The following is a 25,000-nucleotide window of genomic DNA, read 5'->3' as shown; positions in this document are numbered from 1 at the left end:
ACTCTGGCTGAAGCTGATCTTGAACCCCTGAGCTCAGAGCATTCCACCTCCCTCAGCCTCCTAAAGTGCTAGGATTACAGGCGTGAGCCACTGCGCCCAATCCTTGGCTTATTTTCTTTAATTTTTTTTTTAATGTGTCATATTCCACACTACTTAAGAAAAAAACCACCATAGTACACTAGAAGAATTAGCTACAGGCTTCTTCTGTTGCTTCTCCTATTTTAACTCTTTAAGGACTTTGAGCACTTTCTTGAGAAGTTTTTTTTTTACCACTGATGATACCTTACAGCAAAGACAAAAAAGATTCTTCATTCCCCACATATCCTGGCGTATTTCCAAATTGACTGGCATGCTGCAGGAAAAAAAAGATTGTAAAAGGCAATCTCTGGTGTCAGAGACAGTTTCTAGGACCTATTGTGAAAAAGCTTTTCAGTGACTTCCAAACAGCTAAACCATGTTGCCACAGATGAGTCACTACAAATGTCTTCATTCATTAAGTACCCAAGGGGGCCCATCTGATGCTTGGAGGCCTGCATACAATGTAACTGTCAGCTCTCTTCTCTTTGTAGATTACTTGGGGAAGGTATGGCTCAAGAGAGATTGTTTTGGTTGTAGTAAGAGCAGAACCTAAATTAGTGCCTAGGGCAGAAATAAATGAACTTAGCAGTTGTTACAGACTGAATGTGTTTTCCCTTGAATTCCTGTTGAAGAATTCTAACCCCTAGTACCTTAGAATGTGACTGTATTTGCAGATAGGACTTCTAAAGAAGTGATTAAGTTAAATGAGGTCTTTAGGAAAGGCCCGAATTTCATCTTGCTAGAGACCTCAGAAGAAAGGGAAATTTGAACAAATGTGAATACACATGCACAGAGGAAACAGCAGGAAGGCAGCTATTTGCCAACCAAGGGAAGAGGTCTCATAAGAAACTGAACCTACCAACACCTTGATCTTGGACTTCTAGTTTCCAGAACTGTGAGAAAATAAATTTCTATTGTCCAAGCCACCCTGTCTAAGATATTTAATGGCTGTGCTAGCAAACCAATACAGCTATAAGATTTTTTTTTTTTGAGATAGAGCCTCAAGCTATCGCCCTGGGTAGAGTTCTGTGGTGTCACAGCTCACAGCAACCTCCAACTCCTGGGTTTAAGTGATTCTCTTGCCTCAGCCTCCCGAGTAGCTGGGATTACAGGTGCCTGCCACAACGCCCGGCTATTTTTTTATTGTAGTTTGGTTGGGGACAGGTTCGAATCCACCAGCTTTAGTGTATGTGGCTGGCACCTTAGCCACTTGAGCTACAGGCGCCTCCCAGCTGTAAGATTTTTTTCCCTCATAATTAAGCTTGAGAACCTAAGCTTGATCTAAATATTGGTCAGTTATCAAGTGCTTTCTGTGATATGAAATGAAGGGGACATTTAGCCATGCCAATAGGAGTATGGTGCAGTGAGGAGTGGTGTGTCATAGTGTCGACTGATGGACATATAGCTTGACCTCTGAAGAGACAAGAGGTAGTGTGCTTCCGTGGATCCCAGGCTGCCCTACAGAGGACTGCCGAGAATCTGAAACTTGAAGTTAAATTAAGGTCATGCACAAAACAAGATGAAAGAATGAGTTTAAATGTACTAGAATCAAATTGAATTAAATTAAACTGTGCTGAATTAAAATATATTAGAAGTAGACAGCAAATCAAGTGTCAGTCCCTGCCTCCTACAAAAGTTATCACGGGACTGGAAATACTAACCTCTTCCCTTGTTCAAAATCATTACTTATTTTAATGATTAAATTATTAAATTATTACTGTGTCGAATTGTCTTTAAAGAGTCATTTGTATTATTATTGTTCTTTAAAAACAAAATTTCCACATAAGGCTGGTTGCTTTAATATGTGGTCTTTAGTTAGTAAAGGTTCCCTTTTATTAGTGACAGAATGGCCTTATTTAAGGACAGTTTTAAATAAAATTTTCTGCATAAGTGGGGTATGGAGACTTGCTGGAGTTTATAGACATTTCCAAGCAGAATAAATTGTACAGTAATGATTTTAATAATTACTGTATACAGACAGCACTTACTATGTGAAGTTTTGATGCTACACTTTGTGGAATGTTCAGAGGTAAAACATACAAAGATCTTCGGTCCAGTAGGGAAGATAAGTATGTAATCAAATAAGTATGGTACAGAATAGAAAGTGTTAGATACAACTTTAGTCAATTACGGTAAAGCAGGCAAAAGAAAACTTTACTATTTATAAAAACTTTTAAATAACATATTTTTGAGGCTTACGATATTCTGTGGTAGGAGAGTAAGGTATTATCATGCTGTGTGTAATAACACTCCTCAAGGTGCTGTCTTAGTGTCTTCCTACCCTCAATACTGTGTCAGGTCAAATTTACAGTGGCCTTATGTGCAGAAAAGTAGGCTGGTATCCTTTCCTGGAAGAGCCCACAGGCTGGCAGACCCTATCATAATGACTTGTTTTATGACCTCTTGAGGAATAAAACTCTGCTAATGAATTAACAGGCACAAACTGGTGTTATGTACTCAACAATTGATGGTGGTTTGTGTTTTTTTCTAGTTTTGGCTACTGTGAGTAAGCTGTTATGAACATTTGTGTACAGGTTTTTGTGTGGAACCAATGATTTCATTTCTCTGAGTTTATACTTAGCAGTGGAATTGCTGAGTCATGTATGGTAGTTCCTTTTAAGGATGTTTTTGAAAATGGCTACACTATTTTACATCCTCACTGGCATTCCAATTTCTCCACATCCCCACTGACAGTTGTTGTTATGTCTTTTTGATTATAGTCTTCATGGCGTGAGTAGTATCTCTCATCCTGGTTTTGATTTGCATTTCTCCAGTTGCTAAAGATGTTGAATATCATTTCTTGCTTATTGGCCATTTGTATGTCTTTTGTGGGGAATGGTGTATTCAGATTTTTTTTCCCATTTTTTTTTAGAGACAGAATCTCCTTTTATCACCTTTGGTAGAGTGCTGTGGGATCATAGCTCACAGCAACCTCAAACTCTTGGGCTCAAGTGATTCTCTTGCCTCAGCCTCCAGGGTAGCTGGGACTACAGTTTCTTTCCATAATGCTATTTTTATTTATTTATTTATTTATTTATTATTATTTTTTTAGAGACAGAGTCTCATTTTATCCCCTTGGTAGAGTACCATGGCATCACACAGCTCACAGCAACCTCCAGCTCTTGGGCTGAGCTGATTCTCTTGCCTCAGCCTCCCGAGTAGCTGGGACTACCACAACAGGTGCCTGCCACAACACCTGGCTATTTTTCCTGTTTTTTGATTTTTTTTTTTTTTTTTCATAGAAATGAGGTTGCCCTGCTAGGCTTGAACTCTTGGGCTCAAGTGATCCTCCTGCCTTAGCCACTCATGTAGTGAGACTATAGGCATGTGCCACCATGCTGACTCTGTCCCCTTTTTAAAATTGAGTCATTTGTTCTTTTGCAATTGAGTTGTAGCAGTTCTTCAAATATTCTAAATACAAGCTCTTATCAAATTTATGGTGTGCTAGAATTATTTCCCCTTTCTGTGGATTATCTTTTAATTTTGTTGGTGGTATCCTTTGCAGCATAAAAACCTCTTAATTTTGGGCCCGGCATGGTGTCTCGTACCTGTAATCCCAGCACTCTAGGAGGCAGAGGTATAGGAGGATTGCTTGAGCTCAGGAGTTTGAGACCAGCCTGAGTAAGATCATGACCCCATCTCTACAAAAAATGGAAAAATTAGCCAGGGATGGTGGGCACTGGTAGTCTCAGCAACTCTGGAGGCTGAGGCAGGAGGATCACTGAACCCAGAAGTGTGAGGTTGCTGTGAGCTAGGCTGAGGCCATGACTTTAGCCTGGGCCGAAGTAAGACCCTGTCTCAAAAAGAAAAGAAAAAAAAAAAAGCCTTTAATTTGAGGAAGCCCATTTTATCTATTTTTTTTCTGCTTGTGCTTTTGATGTCATTTCTCAAAAACCATTGCCTAATCAATGTTATTAAGATTTATTGCTGTGTTTTCTTTCAAAAGTTTTGTACTTGTGGCACCTTACATTTTGGTCTTTGATCCAGGTGGAATTGGTTTTTGTACATGGTGTGAAGTAAGGGGTCCACATTTATGTTTTTACATGATGTCCAGTTTCCTAGCATTATCTATTAGAAAGACAGTTCTTTCCAGAATGAGTCAGCTTGGAACCCTTATGGAAAAATGAATTGACCTTAAATATATATGGGTTTATTTGGGGGCAACCCTGTTCTGTTGAACTGCATCCTTACATCAGTATCCTATTATCTTGGTTAGCTTTGCAGTATCTTTAGAAATCAGTAAATGAGTCTTCCAACTTTGTTCTCTTTTTGAGAACATCTTTTGGCATCTATTTGGCATCTTGTGAAACTCCATATGAACTTTAGGATCACCTTGTCAATTCAGCAAACAGGTTACCTGGGATTTTGATAGGGATTGCATTGAATCTGTAGATCAGATTGTGGAGCGTTGCCATCTTAACAATATTGTCTTCTAATCAGTGAAGATGGGATGTCTTTTCATTTATTTAGGTCACCTTTAATTTCTTTCTTTCTTTTTTTTATTATTAAATCATAGCTGTGTACATGGGGCACCATACACTGGTTTTATAGACCGTTTGACACATTTTCATCACACTGGTTAACATAGCTTTCCTGGCATTTTCTTAGTTACTGGTTAAGACATTTATATTCTACATTTACTGAGTTTTACATGTACCCTTGTAAGATGCACCGCAGGTGTAATCCCAAATCACCCTCCCTCTGCCCATCCTCCCCCCTCCCTTCCCTTCCTCTCCTCCTTCCCCCTATTCTTAGGTTATAACTGGGTTATAGCTTTCATGTGAAAGCCATAAATTAGTTTCATAGTAGGGCTGACCTTTAACTTCTTTCAACAGTGTTTAGTAGTTTCCAGAGAATAAGTTTTGTACTTTTAAAAATTTATTCCTACATATTTAATTCTTTTTGATATTATAGTAAATGGAAATATTTTCTAAAATTATATTTTTAGTTTCTTCTTTGCTAAGTGCATAGACATACCATTGACTTTTTTTGTGTCTTATCTGACTGAGCTCATTTATTGGTTTTTAGCAGACTTTTTAGGACTTTCTATATGCAAGATCATGTCATCTGCAAATAGAGGTAGTTTTATCTTCTGAATGCCTCTCACTTCTTTCTTTCTTGTTCTTTTTCTTTTCTTTCTAATTTCCCTGACTAGGATCTCCAGTACAATGTGGAATAGACACAGTGAGAGCAGACATCCTGTTCCTGACCTTATTTGGGGAATATTCAGTCTTTCATCATTAAGAATGGTACTAGCTGTATGGTTTTAATAGATGCCTTTTATCGGGTTCAGCAAGTTTCTTTCTGTTTGTACTTTGTTGAGTGTTTTTATCATGAAGGGGTGTTGAATTTTGTAAAATGCTTTTCCTGTTTTTATTCAAATGATCATATATGCTTTTTGTCCTTTATTCTATAAATGAAGATTTTACACTGATTTTTCAGATATTAAACCAATATTGCATTCCTAAAATAAATCCCCCTGGTGTATAATCCTTTATGTATATTGCTGGATTCAATTTTCTAGTATTTTGTTGAGGATTATCACATAAGATATTAGTCTTTAGTGTTCTGGTGATGTCTGTCTGATTTTTTGGTGTATGGGTAATACTGATGTCATAGAATAAGTTAGAAGTGTTTCTTCCTCTTTTCCCTCTGGAAGAGAGTTTGTGAAGAATGGTATTTAATTCTTTATATAGTGTTAGAATTCATTGATAAATTTATCTGTAAATGAGTTTTTCTTTTCTTGTAAGTTGTTTTTTGATGACTGATTCAATCTCTTGTTATAGGTCTGTTCTGATTTTTTTTTTTTTTTTTGAGACAGAGTTGCCTGGGCTAGAGTGCCATGGCCTCAGCCTAGCTCATAGCAACCTCTAACTCCTGGGCTCAAACAATCCTCCTTCCAAAGCCTGCCAAGCAGCTAGTACTACAGGCACATACCACCATGCCCAGCTAATTTTTCTGTTTTGGTAAAGATGGGGTCTGCCTCTTGGCTCAGACTGGTCTCAAACTCCTGAGCTCAAAGGATGTTCAGAGTGTCAGGGTTATGGACATGAGCTTCCCAGCCAGTCTGTTCAGATTTTTATTTCTTTTTGGTCAGTTTCAGTAGTTGGTACATTTCCAGGAGTTTGTCAGTTTCATCTGAATTATCTAATTAGTTGACATAGTGCATAGTTTATAGTGCAGGGCACAGTGGCTCACACCTGTATTCCAAGCACTTGGGAGGCGGGTGGATTGCTTGTGCTCAAGGGTTCGAGACCAGCCTGAGCCAGAGCGAGACCCTGTCTCTAAGAAATAGCCAGGTGTTGTAGTGGGCGTCTGTAGTCCCAGCTACTTGGGAGGCTGAGGCGTGAGAATTGCTTGAGCCCAAGAGTTAGAGGTTGCTGTGAGCTGTGATGCCAAGGCACTCTACCGGGGTGACAAAGTTAGACTCTGTCTCTAGTAAAAAAATGAATATACGTACAGTGCTTTGAAGTTCTTTCAAAAATGATTTAATTAATCATATTTAAAATTTTTCATGGCACACCTAAGAGCCTTTCATGGCATGCCAGTTGAAAATCACTGCTCTAAGCACTTACTTATCTGTTCTCCTTAAGGTATGGTATGTTGTGTATTTGTTTTCCTTCATCTGAAAGTATTTTCTGATTTCTCTTTTGATTTCTTCTTTGGCCCCATAACGATTTAAAAGTATATTATTTTGGGCGGCACCCGTAGCTCAGTGGGTAGGGTGCCGGCCACATACACAGAGGCTGGCAGGTTCAAACCCAGCCTGGACCAGCTAAAATCAACAATGACAACTGCAACAAAAGAATAGCCAGGCGTCACGGCGGGCGCTTATAGTCCCAGCTACTTGGGACTGAGGCAAGAGAATCACATAAGCCCAAGAGTTTGAGGTTGCTGTGAGCTCTGATGCCACGGCATTCTACTGAGGGCTATGTAGTGAGACTCTGCCTCCAAAAATAAAAATTAAAAAAAAAATAATAAAAGTATATTATTTAATTTTAACATATTTGTGAAATTTCCAAATTTCCTTATCATTTTCTTAATTTAACTCCATTGTGATTGGACAACATATTTTGTATGATTTCAATCTTTCTACCTTTATTGAGGCTTATTTTATTAGCTGATCTTTTGGTCTAACCTGAAGAATATTCCAGGGGCACTGAGGAACAATGAACCTTCTCCTAATTGGATGGAATGTTCTCTGGAGGTCTTTAGGTCTAGTTAGTTGATAATACTGTTGGTTTTATATTTCTTTGTTGATCTTCAGCCTATTTTTATCTTCGTGATAGATTGATTCTCTTATTATTGTAAAATGCTTGTCTTTACTTCTAGTAATTTTTTTTAATTTAAAATCTGTTTTGTCTGATGTTGATAGAAATACTCCACCTTTCTTGTTGTTTAATTACATCCTTTCATTTTCAACCCATTTGCTTCTTTGAATCTAAAGTGTCGGGTGGCGCCGGCCCCATGTACTGAGGGTGGCGGGTTCAAACCTGGCCCCGGCCAAACTGCAACCAAAAAAAAATAGCCGGGCGCTGTGGCGGGCGCCTGTAGTCCCAGCTGCTCGGGAGGCTGAGGCAAGAGAATCGCTTAAGCCCAGGAGTTGGAGGTTGCTGTGAGCTGTGTGAGGCCACGGCACTCTACCGAGGGCCATAAAGTGAGACTCTGTCTCTACAAAAAAAAAAAAAAATTAAAGTGTCTCTGTAGATAGCATAGAGTTGGATCTTACTTTTGGAATTCATTTTGTCAATCTATTCCTTTTGATTGGATTGTTTAATCCATTCACATTTAATGTTATTAAGATTGTTGGGTTCATGTCTGCCAATGTATTTTTGGTTTTCTATATATCTCAAGTCTTTTGTTTAATTTCTCTACTACTTCCCTTTGTGTTAAATGAATATTTTCTGGCATAGCCTTTTTTCTTTAATGATTTTTCCCTTTTTGTTTTCTTAGTGGTTGCTATAGGGTTTACTTATCAGCATCTATTTCAGATATATACTTATTTTATTCCAGCGAAGAACAGAAATGTTACTACCTCTGTTTAGTTCTATACCATTTCCTCTTTTAATACTAAATTTGTTATACACATTCCATATGTTACAAACACAAAAATACATTGTTATTTATTGCTTTGTATAATTTTATACTTTTTAAAGAAGCTGAGAAAAAGAAGAGCACAGATGTATATGTAGAGTTTGTTATATTAACTTTCTTAATTACTGTTTCTGATTCTCTTCATTTGTTCTTGCAGATTTGAGTTACCATCTGGAGTCATTTCCTTAATCCAGTATAGCTTTCCTACCACCTTTGTTTTTTGTTTTGTTTAGTTTTGTCATTTTTTGTCAATTACATTACATTTCTATATGTTATAGGCCCAACAATACAATTATGTGCCTATTTTTAATACAGTTGCTTTTAAAATCAGTTTAGAGAACAAATATGCCTTTATACTTTTTTTTTTTTTTTTTTAACTAATTGCATAATTACATTTGCCAGTGCTCATCCTTTTTTCTCATGGATTTAACTTACCATCTGGGATGATTTGCTTTCAGCCCAGAACTCCCTGTAGTATTTAAATAACTCCCGTTAGTAATTCTTTTAAGCCAGGCCTGATATACTACTGCTCCCAGCTTTTATCTGGTAATGTCTTTATTTTGCCCTCAGTTTTGAAAGATTACAGTTTTACTAGATATAAGATTCTTGGATGGTTTTGTTTTGTTTTATTTTGTTTTTTCCTTTCAGCACTGTAAGTATGCACCCCTGCTTCTGGCCTTCACCGTTTCTGACCAGAAGTCATCTCTTAATCTTATTAGGGTTCCCTTGTATGTTTATAGTTGTTTTTCTCTAACTGCTTTCTAAAATCTTTTTTCTGGCTTTTGTTTTCTGTATTTTCACTATGATTTGGGGGTTTGGACTTTTTACATTTATCCTACTTGGAGTTTGTCGAGGTTTTATTTTTTTATTTTTTTATTTTATTTTTTTTTTTGTAGAGACAGAGTCTCACTTTATGGCCCTCGGTAGAGTGCCGTGGCCTCACACAGCTCACAGCAACCTCCAACTCCTGGGCTTAAGCAATTCTCTTGCCTCAGCCTCCCGAGTAGCTGGGACTACAGGCGCCCGCCCCAATGCCTGGCTATTTTTTTTGGTTGCAGTTCAGCCAGGGCCGGGTTTGAACCCGCCACCCTCGGAATATGGGGCCGGTACCTTACCAACTGAGCTACAGGCACCGCCCTGAGGTTTTTTTTTTTTTTTTTGAGACAGAGTCTCACTATGTCGCCCTCCATAGAGTTCTGTGGTGTCACAGCAACTTCAAACTCTTGGGCTTACGCCATTCTCTTGCCTCAGTCTCCCAAGTAGCTGGGACTACAGGTGCCCACCACAACACCCGGCTATTGTTTTTTTTGTTGGTTGTTTTTTTTGTTTTTTTTTTTTTTGGTTGTAATTGTCAGTGTTGTTTGGCAGGCCCAGGCTGGGTTCGAACCCTCTAGCTCCAGTGTATGTGGCTGGCACGCTAGCCACTGAGCTACAGGCGCCAAGCCTATTGAGCTTCTTGAATGTGTAGACTAATGGTTTTCATTAGAATCTTGAGTTTTCAGCTATTTTTTTTCTAATATTTTTTTCCTGTTCTTCTCTTTAGTTCTCCTCCTTCTAGTATAGCCATTATATGTATATTGATCAAAGTAGAGGTGTGTAACATTTCTCTGAGGCTCTGACAACCTTTCATTTCTTTTCCCTCTGTTCATTGGATTATATAATTTCTGCTGATCTATCTTAAAGTTTGCTAGCTCTTTCTTCTACCATTTCAGATGTACTGTTGACCCATCTAGTGAATTTGTCATTTTAGCTGTTGTACATTTCAAATCCAGAATTTTTATTTGGTTTTCTTTGTATCATTTGTACATTTTTATTGGTATTTTCTATTTGTGGAAACATTATTATCATACCTTTTTTTACTTCTTTGACTGCATTTAGATCTTTCTTTGATCATATTTATAATGGTATCATGGCTACGTTAACATGGAGTGCAGATTGTGAGGTGGCAAGATGCTGGTTCACAAAACTTTAAAGTCTTTGCCTATTTTTTTCTTTTGTTTTAAGAGATAGGGTCTCACTCCGTCACCCAGACTAGAGTGTAGTGGCCCCATCATAACTCACTACAGCTTTAAACTCCTGGATTCAAGCAATTCTCCTGACTCAGCCTCCTGAATAGCTAGCTAGGACTACAGATGTACACCACCACACCTGGCTAATTTTTTAATTTTTGTAGAGATGGGGTCTTACTATATTGCCTAGGCTGATCTTGAAGTCCTGGGTTCAACCAATCCTCCCACCTTGACCTCTCAAAATGCAGGGATTACAGGCTTGAGCCCAATGTTTTGCTTATTACATCTGACATCTAAGCCCTCTCACAAGAAGTTTCTGTTGTCTGCTTTTTCTCCCTATGTGGGGGCCATATTTTCCTGTTACTTTGCAAGCCTTACGATTTTTTTTTTTAGAACTGGGTATTTTAACCAATATATTGTCTTGGTTCCTTTATATTCATCCCTCTCCCCCTTCTCCAGGGTTTTTCTTTTTCTATTGTTCTTTGCTTATTTATTTTTCTAATAATTTCAATAGACTATTCAGTGACATCTGTGTCTCCTCACAGTATGAAATCTGTGATGTTACTGCTCTGAGGGTACAGCCTTTTACATGTATAGGCTGGGAATGGCTTTAGCAGGGCTTTGCCTCTGTCCTTGATCTCTCCAGTGAGCTATCTGCTCTGCCTGGTACCATACTCAGCTGTTAGGCTCCACTAATTGTTGACTGCTCTATTATTTCTGATAATGCTCTGGGCTATAAATTACTCAGCACTCTGGTCCAATTAAATTTGGGCCGGGGTAGTTTTTGAGTCCAGTATTTGAGTTTGTTCTCATCTCAGGAGGACTTTTCTTAGCTGTCTCTTTTCTTGGTTCTCTATGGTAAACTTATTGGACTTTAGTTTAGCTTATTTTATTGCTATAATAGAGCTACTAGTCTTCTTTTTATTATTCGCTCCCCAAATCTCTATTAGGCTTGATCTTCCCTACACCCTGTTCCAAATAAAGTCAGTTTATCTGGGGAGAGACTCAGAGTTCTCTGTTTTAGTGGACTAGCTCATCCCTTGTCAAATCTCTGAGCCACTGTTCCGGGCACTGGGTGGGAATGGTAGCTCTGCTCATGTTGACTTTGCCTTTTCTTTTCCTTTTTTTGTTGCCCTACGGTTGGGTGCCCATGGCATCATTATAGCTCATAGCAACCTCAAACTTTTGGGCCCACGCAATCCTCCTGCCTCAGTTTCCCACGTCCCAGGGACTACAGCCACCCATTACCATCATGCATAGCTGATTTTTTCTATTTTTAATTGAGATGGGCTCTCACTTGCTCAGATCGGTTTTGAACTGCTGAGGTCAAGCAGTCCACTCACCTCCACCTTCCAGAGTGCTAGGACAAATTTTGGATTATAGGCGTGAGCCACCATGGCTGGCTGTCTTTGCCGGCTTTGCCTTTTCAAGCGTGGAACCCTGACCTTATGAGTGAACTGGCTTGAAGGTAATCGGGACCCCCAATATTCTTGGCGTGTTACACCTGACATAGACCCTCTGCTCTGTGGGTTGGGATTGGGTGGAAAAAGGAAAGTCCTGGACCTCTAGGTCACACTCACCAGGAATTTAGCCTATGGGTGTCAGAGTTGGAGAGGTTAAGAAATGCTGTCTATCCCTTCTGGTGAGATACCTTTGATTAGGAGCTAAAAGGGAGCCCCTTTTCTTGGCCAGCATACAGCTGTGTTGAAACCTCCATACACCTGAGCAAGGGGATAGGAGGCAGGAAGAAAGCAGGTCATGATTTAAGTGTCATAGACTCTATTCTTACCAAGTTTCAGATTTCTGTGAATAAATGTCCTTTCATTTACTGTATACCCTTGGTTCGATTCAGGTTGGGTGTTTAGAATAATTTTCACCAGTTAACGCTGACTTGACTGAGGATCGTGTCCGTGGAGCACTGCACGGTGCTATTCCAGAAGCAAAGCCCTTCAGTTGTTCTGAGCCCAGCTGTTAGTCCTGGTTTGCCAGTAACCCCTGGTGCCCAGCGTCCCCCTTTAATGTTTTTAAGGGAAGTTTATTAGAATAAGGTACAACTTCCATGTCCTCATGGAGAAAATGTAATATTTAAACAAGTAATTCCACACATTGACACAAACAAACCGCAAGTCACAGGAAGATGAATGCTGTTGTTATTCTTTGATAATTTGCCTGCCTAAATTACCAAACTCTTACCTGAGCAATCTCAGTTTTGTCCTGCAAAAGGTAAAATTTTTCTCATGTATAATGACCTACTCTGACAGTTACACATTTTTAAAAGGGTATGCGTAAGTAGGTGCTACTTGGGAAATGGAAAGTGGAGGAAGGAAACAGTGCTACTTAGGAAATGGAAAGTGAAAGAAGGAAACGTGCTTATTATGGGGTGGGGAGGGAAACAGGATTGAAATAGGTGGGGCTCAGGGAAGTGAGGGTATATAATTAAACATTATTATACAATTACATTTAATCCTTGGCCAACACAGTACTTGAGTGCATTGTGCTTATTACTTTTTTAGCACACACAGCAGTCCTCCCCTGACCATTCAAGGTTTTTTTTACTTTTCATGGTTTCAGCTTCCCACAATCAATTACTATCTGAAAATAGATGAGTACAGTACAATAAGATATTTTGGACAGAGAGACCATGGTAAAATAAAAGACGTGACTTTTATTACAGTACACTGTAATTTTTTATTGTTGTTAATTTCTTACTAGGCCTAATTTATAAAGTAATCTTTATAATAGATATACATGTAGAGGAAAAACAGTTTATGTAGGGTTCAGTACTACCCAGTTTCAGGCATCTACTGGTGATCTTAGAGCAAATTCCAGGTGAATGGGGGAGGGGGAGACTACTGTACTTTAATATTAACTATCAGTGCTTGCTGAATTGTTGAACAATAGAAGGGAGAATGAATTGGGACTTGCCCTTTGCCCCTTAGTTGACTTCTATAGCCCTTTCTATTCCCGTACTAAAAACTCAAAGTTTAAAAAGAAAGACATCTTAAATATAATCACCTTTTAGTCCTTAAAAATATTTCTTTGCCCCTTCTTGCTTCTCATAAGACAAAAGTAAAGACACAGACAGTATTATTTTCTGTCTTTGAAATTCAAGGAATTAGTAAAAGTGGGAAGAAATAGTTACATGTCCTAAGTTTTTAAATTATCTTTGCTGTAGATTTCAGGGAATAGGCCAAAAGGCCTCCCGTACTAAGATTAATAGAGTTGGAAAGAATTGTTAGCTCCTTTTAGTCCTTTAGGTGGTTACCCATTCTTGTATAAATATCTTTTCAGACTATCTGTGGTAAGTAGACATTCTACCTTTACTTAAATGGTACTTTGATGAGAAGCTCACTATTTTGTAAGGCAGCTCATTAATTTTTAAACATAATTTCTTGTAAACTTGTACATGTTCATCTCAGTTATCTCTTTTGAAGCTGCTCCAAATTTATCTAATTCCTGTTCTGTGTGATAATATTCTGAGCATATGAAAATGTCTATTCTCTATAAGCTTTTTTTTTTCAAGGTAGACATACTTCATGTTGTGAACTAATCTTTAAATGTCTTATTTCAATGTTCTTCATTATCTCATTACCCTTTTTTAATTAGTATTTCTTTTAAAATCTGATGTCCCACTATAGACATAATACTTCAGATCAAGAGTTGGCATTCTTTTTCTATAAAAAGCCAGATATAAATATTTTAGATTTGGTGGCCACATAATATCAGAACTACTTATGCTACCATTGTACTGTGAAACCAGCTGTGTGTGTAAAAATTAGCATGATTGTGTTCCAATAAAATTATATTTCCAAAAACAGGTGGCTGGGCCATATTTTGTCTGTAGATCATAGTTTGTTTGCTGACTCCAGATGCTGAGCTCCAGCTGTTGTCTATGGAGTACAGAGTCTGCTGTAATTATATCTTTGCTTGTGAATGCTATTCTTGCATTAACCTATTTTTAAGATTGTATTCAGATACTTTTTCTGATATTAGAGTAGCTACTTGAATCCCCTTTTGGTTACTGTTCAAATAAAATATTTTTGTTCCATTCTTTCACTTTCAACCTATTTGTGCCTCTAAGTCTACAGTGTATCTCTGTAAACAACACATAGTTGGACCGTGTTTGTTGTTTTTTTGTTTTTTTTTTTTCTGTCCCTCCATTCTACCAATTTCTATCTTTTCATTGAAGTACTTAATCTCCTTGCATTTAATGTAATTACAGATAAGGCAGGATTTATGCATGCAATTTTGCTCTTTGTTTTCTCTCTGTCTTATATGCTCTTTGTTTCTGTATTCCTCCATTAGTACCTTCTTTTGTATTAAATATGTATTTTCTAATATATAATTTTTTAAGGTTTTTGATTCTAGTTACAACTCTACTAAGATAATGTATAATCTTAATAACCTTTTTTGTTTCTTATACTGTATGTATTTTTATTTTCCTAATGACTACTTTGGGGGTTATAATCAACATCTTAATTTAAACCAATCTAGTTCTAATTAATACCAATTTAATTTTACTAGTGAATAAAAATTTGTTGCAGTATAATTCTGTTTCCTTTATCTTCCTTTGTGTTATTGTTGTCAGATAAATCACATTTGTATATTATAAGCTAATCAACCTGTTTTATGATTTTTGTTTATGGAACTTTTTTAAAAATCTGATACAAGTTATAAACAAAAGTTCGTTTATACTGTGTTTCATATTTGCCTACCTATCAGTATTTATCTTTACTGATGCTTTTTATTTCTTCACTTGGATCTGAGTGTCCTATCTTAGGGTCCTTTCATTTCAGCCTGAAAGAAGACCACCAGTAGTATTTCTTTTATGGGTAATGCCTTTGGTGTTTTACATAAAACGTCATCACCTTACTTAAGATCATCTGGATTTTTCTCCTACAGTATTTTCTAGTTGTGTTTTATAGTTTTATAGTTGTGTGTTTTATACTTAGGTCTACAATAGATTTTGGTTATTTTTTGTAAAAGGTATATGGTCTGTGTCAAGATTCTTTTTTTTTTTTTTGTTGGCCCAAGATTGTCTAGTTTTACCAACATTACTTGTTGAAAAGACTATCTTTGCTCTATTGTATTATCTTTTATCTTTTGTCACGTATCAGTTGATTATATTTATGTAGGTCTATTTCTGGGCTTTGCATTTTGTCCCATTGAACTATTTGTTCTTTCACTGATACATACTTGATTACATACTGTATCTTTTGTTTGTTTGTTTGTTTGTTTGTTTTTGAGACAGAGTCTCACTTTGTCACCCTTGGTAGAGTGCGTGGCATCACAGCTCACAGCAACCTCCAACTCCTGGACTTAGGCGATTCTCTTGCCTCAACCTCCCGAGTAGCTGAGACTACAGGCACCTGCCACAACACCCAGTTATTTTTTGTTGAAGTTTGGCCGGGACCGGGTTTGAAACGGCCACCCTCAGTATATGGGGCTGGTGCCCTACCTACTAAGCCACATACATACTGTATCTTTATAGAGAGTCTTGAATTTGGGTGATCTCACCCTCCAACTTGGTTCTTCTCCTTCAATACTGAATTGACTACACTAGATCATTTGCCTCTCCATATAAACTTAAGAATCAGTTTATACTTATCAACACAATAATTTGCTGGGACTTTGTGATTGCATTGAATCTCTAGATCACATTATGAAAAACTGACTGCTTGACAGTTTTAAGTCTCCCTATACATGAATATGGAATATCTTTTCATTTATTTAGTTCCTCTTTGAAAACCTTTATCAGAGCTTTGCAGTTTTTCTTATATAAATTTTGTATATATTTTGTTTGCTTATACTTTAGCATTTTATTTTGGGGCATTAATGATTGTATATAAAAGATAATGTATTTTTAAATTAAACTTGTTCAATCCTGATATATAGGAAAGCAATTAACTTAAATCTTCAGCCGTGGTATAATCACTTATTATTTCCAGGATTATTTTCGTCAGTTTGTTCAGTTATTCTGATCATGTTATTGGCAAACACAAAGATAGTTTTATTTCTTCCTTTCCAATCTGGATACCTTTTATTTCCTTTTCTTGTCTTATTGCTTTAGCTAGGAGTTCTAGTGTAATGTTGAAAAGCAGTGGTGAGAGGGGACATTTTTTGCCTAGTTCTTGATCTTAGTGGGAAAACTTTTAAGTTTCTCACCATTGACTATGATTTTAGGTACAGGTTTTTTTTTTTTTAATATTTGTTATAAAATTGAAGAAGTTACCCTCTAATCACAGTTTTTGAGAGTTTTTTTTATCATAAATGGCTATTGGATTTTGTCAAATGGTTTTTCTGCCTTTGCTGATAGGATCAGGTAATTTTTCTTTGTTAGACTGTTGATAATATGATGCATTGTGTGTATTTATATAATTGATTTTTGATTGTTTAATCCAACCTTGCATACCTGGCATAAATCCCATGTGGTTATGTGTACAATTCTTTTTATCATTGTTAGATTACCTTTGCTAATACTTGTTGAGGATATTCATCCGTGTTCATGAGATACTAATCTATAGTTTTCTTATAATATCTTTGGTTTTGTTATTAAGATAATATTGGCCTTACAGAATTAGCTAGAAAGAATATCTTCTGCTTTTGTTTTTTGAAAGAGATTACAGAGAATTCATATAATTTCTTCCTTAAAAGTATAATGAAGTTCATAGGGAACCCATCTGGTGCTTTCTTTTTTGGAAAGTTATTATTATTTCAGTATCATCGGTAGGGATAGACCTGTTCAGATTATCTCTTTCTCCTTGTGTGAGTTTTGATAGTTGTCTTTCAAATTTGTCCATTTCCATCCAACTTAACATGGGTATAGAGTGGTTTATAATATTCTTCTATTGTCCAATAAGGTCCATAGCATATGTAGTGATGTTCCCTCTTTCATTTCTTATATTAATTATTGTGGCCAGAGGCTTACAAATTTTATTGATCTTTTTCAGGAATCAGCTTTTGGTTTTGTTAATTTTCTCTGTTGATTTCTTGTTTCTAATTTCATTGATTTCTATTCTAATTATTATTTTTTTTTTGTTTACTTTGAATTTAATTTGGATTTTCATTTTCCATTTAAGTTGGAAGTGTAGTTCATTGATTTTTAAATGCCTTTCCATTGGAGAATTTAATCCATTTACACTAGAGTAATTATTATTAGATAAAGACTTCTTTGTGGTGTTTTGTTAATTGGTTTTTGATTATATAAATCTTTTGTTACTTTTTTCATTCTTCCTTTCTTCTTTGTGATTTGATGACTTTCTATCATGGTATGATTTGGATCCTTTCTTTTTAAATTTGGCATATTTATTGCAGGTTTTTGCTTTGAAGTTACTCTGAGGCTTGCAGAAAATATAATAAGCTATTTTAAGTTGATAACAATTTTGTTTACATATACAAACTTTACACTTCTCCCTCTTTTTTTTTCTTTTTTTTGGCCAGGGCTGAGTTTGAACCCGCCACCTCCAGCATATGGGACCAGCGCCCTACTCCTTGAGCCACAGGCGCTGCCCTCACTTTTCCCTCTTCTCACATTTTATGTTTATGTTTAAAGAAGTCACACTTTCCTTTTTATATAAATAATTTGTATAAATAATTTGTTAATGGTTGCAAATTATTGTTGTTGTTAATAGTTGTTTTTAATAGTTTTACATTTTAATCTTTTTACTAGAGAATGTAATTTATTTACCCACTACCATTACAGTAAGAGAATGTTTTGTATTTGACAGTGTATAGTCATGCATTCATTAATGATGAGGATATGTTCTGAGAAACATGTCTTAGGTGATTTTGCTGTGTGATTATCAATGAGTGCACTTACACTGCTAGATGGCATAGCCTATTACACACCTGGGCTGTGTGCTATAATCTGTAGCCCTGTACTGAATACCATAGGCAGTTGTGACATGCTGTAGGTATTTGTATATTTAAACATATCTAAGTATAGAAAAGGTACGGTAAAAATGCAAATAATAGATAAAAATGGCTACACCTTTATAGGGCACTTACCATGAATGGAGCTTGCTGGACTGGAAGTTGCTCTGGGTGAGTTAGTGAGTGAGTGGTGAGTGAATGTGAAAGCTTAGGAAGGACATTATGGTACACTTTTATGTGACCAACAGCCGAGTAACTATGTTTATACTAGCATCACCAGGAAAATATGAGTATCAGGTTGTCCTACATTGTTTTGGCTACAATATCACTAGGTGATAGGAATTTTTCAGCTCCTTTATAGTTTTACGGGACCACTATGGTATATGCACAGTACTAAAAATAAGAAATAACATGTGACTTCTCCTCAGATACTGATCCATAGTTTTCTTTTAATATGTTTGTCTGATTTAAGATCATGATAATGCTAGCTTCTTTAAGTGAGCTTGGAAATGCTTTCTGTTCTATATTATTGCAAAATTTTGTAGAACTGTTATATTTCTTCCTTAAATGTTTGATAGAATTCACCATGAAGCCATCTTAGCCTGAAGATTTCTGTATCAGAAGATGTTTGATATATATTTAGTTTTCAAAATAAATACAGGAGTGTGCAAGTTATTTCTTTTTACGATAAACTTTAGAAGTTTGGACATTTCAAAAAATTGGCTATTTCACCTGTATTATCAAATTTATGGCATAGAGTTATTTGTAGTTTTTCCTTATTATTAGCTCATTGTAGCAGCTATAGTATGTTCCCACTTTCATTCCTGACGTTTGTAATTTGTGTCTCCTCTTCTTTTTCTTGGTCAGTCTGGCAGAGGTTTATCAATTTTTGTCAACAATAGTTATTATAAGTACTCATTATATAATCATATACCTTTTAATGAACTTTAGCTACATCCAAGAATCTGTATTTTCTATTGTTACCCCCCTTTACAGGTTAATAGATTAAGGCCTTGTGTGTCTATTAAAAAAACTGACCATAGAACAGCCAGAATGATAGGTTCAGTGTTCAAGTCAAGTCTTGTTGACTCCCAAGCCTTTGCTTTTAACCACTCTGCTTTGTTGACTATTCTAAGGGAAAATCAAAATTGACATATGAAAACATTCTCCTCCTTCATGCTGTACCTGGAAGCAAACTTTTCGTATCCATCACTGGGCTGTAATAACTCATGTTCTCTATCATTGGTCCCTTCTCTGTAAACAGTATACAGTACAGAACCTCTTTGCATAAGGTCTCTGGAGATCTGTTTGCTCCTTCTGAAAATTTAGAGTACTCGAGGAACCTACAAGGAGAGACAGAAAGTTTGGGGACTTCTGGTTGCTATAAAATACTGGATAACACATCTTAGTTTTCAGAATCTAGGACCTTGTAAGGCCTTCTAATGACTGGTTACAGGAAACACTAGTCCTGATGGCATCCATGCTTGGTAGATAGCAAGTGAAAGCCTGTGTTCTATGCCCTTCTTTTTTAAAATGTAGGCATTTCTTTCCCCTCATACGTATAAGATAGGCTTTTGAAAATAAAAGCTGACATGGCTTTCTCATGTCCTCAGGTCTGACGGTAACTGCTGTCAAAGACTCAGGAGAGTGGAATTTGGAGGCTGGGGCATTGGTGTTGGCAGATGCAGGCCTCTGCTGTATTGACGAGTTTAATAGCCTCAAGGAACATGATCGAACCAGTATCCACGAGGCAATGGAGCAGCAAACCATCAGTGTTGCTAAGGCTGGGTGAGACTTTCTTTTCCTTAAAATCTAAGGAAATGGTGAGGTTATTTAATATACAATTAAGGGGAGAATTTGAACCTTGTTGAACTATAGGTATGTTTGGTCCTCTTAGGGATTATCAGTTATCACCCTTCAAGACACACATTAAAGTTTTTCCTTCTTAGACCATACAGATGTATGAGGAAGTAAAAATGAGATATTGAGAAAAACAAAGGGAAAAATAACATATAAATGTAGATTGACTTAACCAATGAAGGGTATCAGAAGAGCTTTCAGTGTAAGATTCTTTTATTCAGTGAATACAGTGTACATACTCTGGGTATGTGTGTTAGGAATTTAGAAGGGTTTATAAAGAAAAAAACCCATGATTTCCAGCATTCTCCTTATATACCCCAATGGAAAGTTAGGATAGAAAGCACATAGAAAAGTAAATAACAATATATATTAGCATATTGTTGACTCAAGTAGACTCAAGATTGAGGTATACAAGTCCCTGTTTAGACATGACCCATGTGGATAAAAACTAAGCCAGGTTCAGACAGAAATCCACTGAATTACTTACAAGAAACTTACATGGCTACAAAAACTGGCTATCAAATGTGCTGCCAGGTCATTCAAGCAACAGCAGGACCAGAACAATCTCAGTCTTTTTTTTTTTTGGTCGGGGCTGGGTTTGAACCCGCCACCTCCGGCATGTGGGACCTGCGCCCTACTCACTGAGCCACAAGCGCCGCCCAACAATCTCAGTCTTAATGCTGCTATTATGGGTGTGAAGCCAACTGATCAGGCGCAGAAGGCTGCCAGCAGTGGTAATGGGTACTTGGGAGCCGAGCACACACTGGTATGTATAGATTCTATGAGCTCTGTTTACTCACACTAACAAAACAGAAATGGGGAGTGAGTTGGGAAAGAAGGGGAAGGAGAATAGGATATAGCACACAGGAAAAGGTCACAAAAAGGTAGAATGATTTTCAGATCTGTTTATTCATTTGTTCATTTACTCAATACATACTCATTAAAAATCTATTGCATGCCAGGTACTGTGCTAGACTCTGAGTAATACAAAGGTGAATAAAATGTTGTCTTTGAGATGTTCACTATTTTATTGGGAAGAGAGACAAACATTAATAGCAGCAAAGTAATAAGTCTATAATAAGTGTTATAAGGCCAGGCACAGTGGCTCATGCCTGTGTCCTAGCACTTTGGGAGGCCAAGGCAAGAGAATTTTATGAGGAGTTAGAGACCAGCCTGAGCAAGATCATGACCCCATCTCTACTAAACATAGAAAATGAGCTGGGTATAATCCCAGCTACTCAGGAGGCCTCTGGTGCAGGAGGATTACTTGAACCCAGGAATTTGAGGTTGCTATGAGCTATGATGATGCCACAGCGCTCTGGCCCGGGCAACAGAGGAAGATTCTGTCTTAAAAAAACCCCACAAAGTGTTACTTCAAGATAACTTGTTGCTTCTAAAATCTTCAGAGTTTAAATTAGAGATATAGTTTATTAAGTGTCTTCAAAGGCTCCTTTCTCCTATCAGTGTCTTCATTTAATGAAATTTTTGTGCTATCTGTAAGGATGTTGTAAGTTAACAAGATCAGTGTTCTATAGTTGAATAATTCATTTACAACAGAGGCTGAGCAGTCTTGGCATAATTATCACTACTTTATCCACTGAAGTGGTGCTTTTTACACTATATGTGATGAAAGACCAATTTTTTTTTAGTCCATCACAGAGCCATATTTCTATAAAACACCATAAAAATGAATTACTAAAGACACACAAAATATAGGCCTAAATTCCTCTTGCACTTAGGATTTTGAAAGCTGTAATAGTATGCTACTTTCATCTCAACAAGAAAGGTCCAGATAGCCCACAAAAATTGTAAATGTCCTTGAATTTATTAGGAAACAAAAGTAGCAAGGGAACTTAATTTTGCAGTGTGACAGGTCCTTCCAAGGGGAGTGGAAATGTGCAAACTATTTCATCTCCTTTGACAGAACAGGGAGGAAAGTAAGCTACCGCAGAAGCAAAGAAGAAATAACTAATAATTTTTAAGTTTTCTAAAATCCAATCGTGGGCTAACACAGCAGTTTAGAATAACTGGGAGCTCCAAACACAAGGGGAGTTCTTACTCACTTGCAAGCTCTCTTCTGGACTCCACCAAATGCTCACAGGACAAAAATCAGGCAGTGCAGAAGAGCAGAGAGACCCTCCACTCCCTTCCTCTGTCATGTAAGCAGAGAGAGGTGATCACTACTGGGGAACAGAACTGCCTTTTTCCCAGACACATCTCTCATATGTAGCAAAAACTTTAACTCTCAGGGGGCAGGACAACAAACCTTCTTATTTACCCAGGGCCTCTAAGGAAAGGGTAGAAACAAAAAACCCTTTTGCCTCCAGAGGAGGATAAGAAATTCTCCTTCTCTCTCCTGGGAGCCAAGCAAAAGGGTACAGCTTCTGAGAGAATGACAGAAGCAAAAACCATCTTCCCCTGAGAGAAGGCGATAAACTCTCTTGAGTCCAGGATGCTGAACCAATACAAAGCAGAGATTAGAAGAGCCAAGAAATCCTGCCAGGTGTGGCATGGTGGCTCCTGCCTATAACCCTAAAATCCTTCCAGGTGTGGCACGGTGGCTCCTGCCTGTAACCCTAAAATCCTTCCAGGTGTGGCACTGTGGCTCCTGCCTGTAACCCTAAAATCCTGCCAGGTATGGCACGGTGGCTCCTGCATATAACCCTAAAATCCTGCCAAGTGTGGCACGGTGGCTCCTGCTTGGAACCCTAGCACTCTGCGAGGCTGAGGTTGGTGGCTCCCTTGAACTCAGGAGTTTGAGACCAGCCTGGACAAGAGCAAGATCCCTGTCTCTACTAAAAATAGAAAGACTAGCTGGGCGTGGTGGCACATGCTTGTAGTCCCAGCAACTCAGGAGGCTGAGGCAAAAGGATCGCTTGAGCCCAAGAGCCTGAGGTCACTATGAGCTATGCTGATGCCACCGCACTTTACCTAGGGTGACAGAGTGAAAAATAAATCCCATCTGCCCCCAAATCACCATGGGCACATAGCAGGGTTCATCTGTCACAGGTGGGCTGACAAGTGAGATTTACAAATGTCTAGTTGTCCTGTTCAAGTCGAGGCACAGAGACTATGCTTAAAACTAGGAAACCACCTTGGCCCCAAAATGAGCTTAGTGCTGAGTGACAACCAAAAGCATTCTGCTGCTGGGGAAGGGCAGGAGTGTGGAGGGACACCCCTGTTATGGTACATGTGTGCAGTGACTGCTAACAGATGAAGGTGGAACAGAAATGGAGGACAATCTTCCAACACTGCACTACAACCCCCACACTCAGCACAAGGAAGTGGCAGCTCAGTGCTAAGAGAAGCACAAGTTCATAGTACAGTCCAGTAAAGGTCATGACAACAGTGTGTGGATGCACAGTTCAACATGATGGCCTTACAGAAGGAGCACATGTGCTATTCATCTTAGCTCATAATCTTTGGCATTCAATTAGACGAAAAGGAAAATGGTTGGAGGAAGGAAGGGAGGAAAAAAGGGAAAGGAAAATAATTATTTTTAAAAGACAAAGCAATTAATAGAACCAGGCTTAGTGATGACACAGATGTTGCATTAGAAGACAGGAACTTAAAAATAACTACAGACCAGATGTGGTGCCTTAACGCTTGTAATCCTAGCACTTTGGTAAGCCAAGGCAGGAGAATCACTTGAGTCTAAGAGTTCAAGACCAGCCTGGGCAACCTAGAAAGACCCCATCTCTATAAAAAAATTAAAAATCAGCCAAGCCAAGTGGTGGACACCTGTAGTACTCGCTAATTGGGAGGCTGAGGTGGGAAGATCACTTGAGCCCAGAAATTCAAGGCTACAGTGAGCTATGTTTCCACCACTACACTCTAGCCTGGGCAACAGAGCAAGACCCTGTCTCTACAACAATAAGTAAATAAAAATAATTATAATTCATGTGTTTAAGTATCTAGTGGAAATGGTAAAAAGCATGAATGAAAAGATGGGACTTAGGCAAAAATGGAAATTTTTTTTTTTTAAGTCCGGTAGAAATACCACAAAACAAAACACAATAGTAGAAATGAGTAATGCTTTCAACAGATTTATGAGCAAATAGTTCATAAAACTGAAAGAGTCAGTTAACTTAGAGGTCAGTTTTCTTTACTGAAAGGAAACAGGAAGAGTAAAAAAAAAAAAGGAAGTAAATAAAACAGTATCCAAGTGGTGCAGGATGATACCAAATGGTCTGACAAATATGTTATTAGAGTCACAGGAGGAGGGAGGGATTTAGGGGGATGGGAGAATTGGGGATATGGAAAAGAAGGAATATTTGAAGACATATGGTCAAGACTTGTAAAATTATTGATATCAATAATTATCAATACAGATTCAAAGAGCTCAGAAAACCTCGAGCAGGATAAATATCACACACACACACAGAGATTTACAGAGAAATCTGTAAATTTACAGATTTACAGAGAAAATCTTTAAAAAGCATTTAGAAAGGTTTGTATTTTTGTTTTAGGTTGGGGCTGGCACACTTTCTCTATAAAGGTCTCGACAGCAAAGCTTTTAGGTTTTGGGGGTCATACGGGCACTGTTGCAGCTACCCCCTCCACTGATGTAGATCTGTCTGTGATGTGGACAAAGGACGAGAAGTTATAATGTGTACACACATGAGTGTGGCTGTCTCCCATAAATTTTTATTTATTCATTTTTTTTTTTTAGATTTATTTTTCAATCAAAAATAACACACAACTGCATTAAAAAATTGGGCACAGATCAGTTCATTTAAAACGACACAGATGACAAGTATCACATGTAAAGATACTTAAAATATTTAGTCATTATAGAAATACAGCTTAGAACCATAAGAAGATATACCACTACACACTCATTAGATTTGATGAAATGAAAGAGTGATCATGGGTGGTGCCTGTGGCTCAAAGGAGTAGGGCACTGGCCCCATATACCAGAGGTGGTGGGTTCAAACCCAGCCCAGGCCAAAAAAAAAAAAAGAGTGATCATATTAAGTGCTATCAAAGATTTGAAGCATTTAGAACACTAATACTCTGTTAATAAGAAGGCTAAATGTATCAACAGAGTCAAACTATTTTGAATTTGAACCATTCTTCCATCTGAT

General features: G+C 37.6%; 1 protein-coding gene across 3 annotated transcripts in view; it reads left to right on the top strand.

Moving 5' to 3' along the window:
- The window catches only part of MCM9 (minichromosome maintenance 9 homologous recombination repair factor), a 99,065-nt gene that overhangs the window by 41,859 nt on the left and 32,206 nt on the right, over positions 1-25,000 (top strand). For 2 of the 3 annotated variants that reach the window (XM_053591290.1, XM_053591291.1), the window contains exon 8: positions 19,667-19,841. The exons of the other annotated variant lie outside the window; for it this stretch is intronic. In XM_053591290.1, coding sequence (XP_053447265.1) covers positions 19,667-19,841 — 175 coding nt within the window. The remainder of the gene's footprint in view (positions 1-19,666; positions 19,842-25,000) is intronic. 3 annotated transcript variants of the gene reach the window in all.

Source organism: Nycticebus coucang, chromosome 5 (assembly GCF_027406575.1).
Source record: "Nycticebus coucang isolate mNycCou1 chromosome 5, mNycCou1.pri, whole genome shotgun sequence".
NCBI classification, from domain to species: domain Eukaryota; kingdom Metazoa; phylum Chordata; class Mammalia; order Primates; family Lorisidae; genus Nycticebus; species Nycticebus coucang.
The sequence above is the reverse complement of the archived record's forward strand: the minus strand, read 5'-3'. Positions and strand labels throughout refer to the sequence as shown.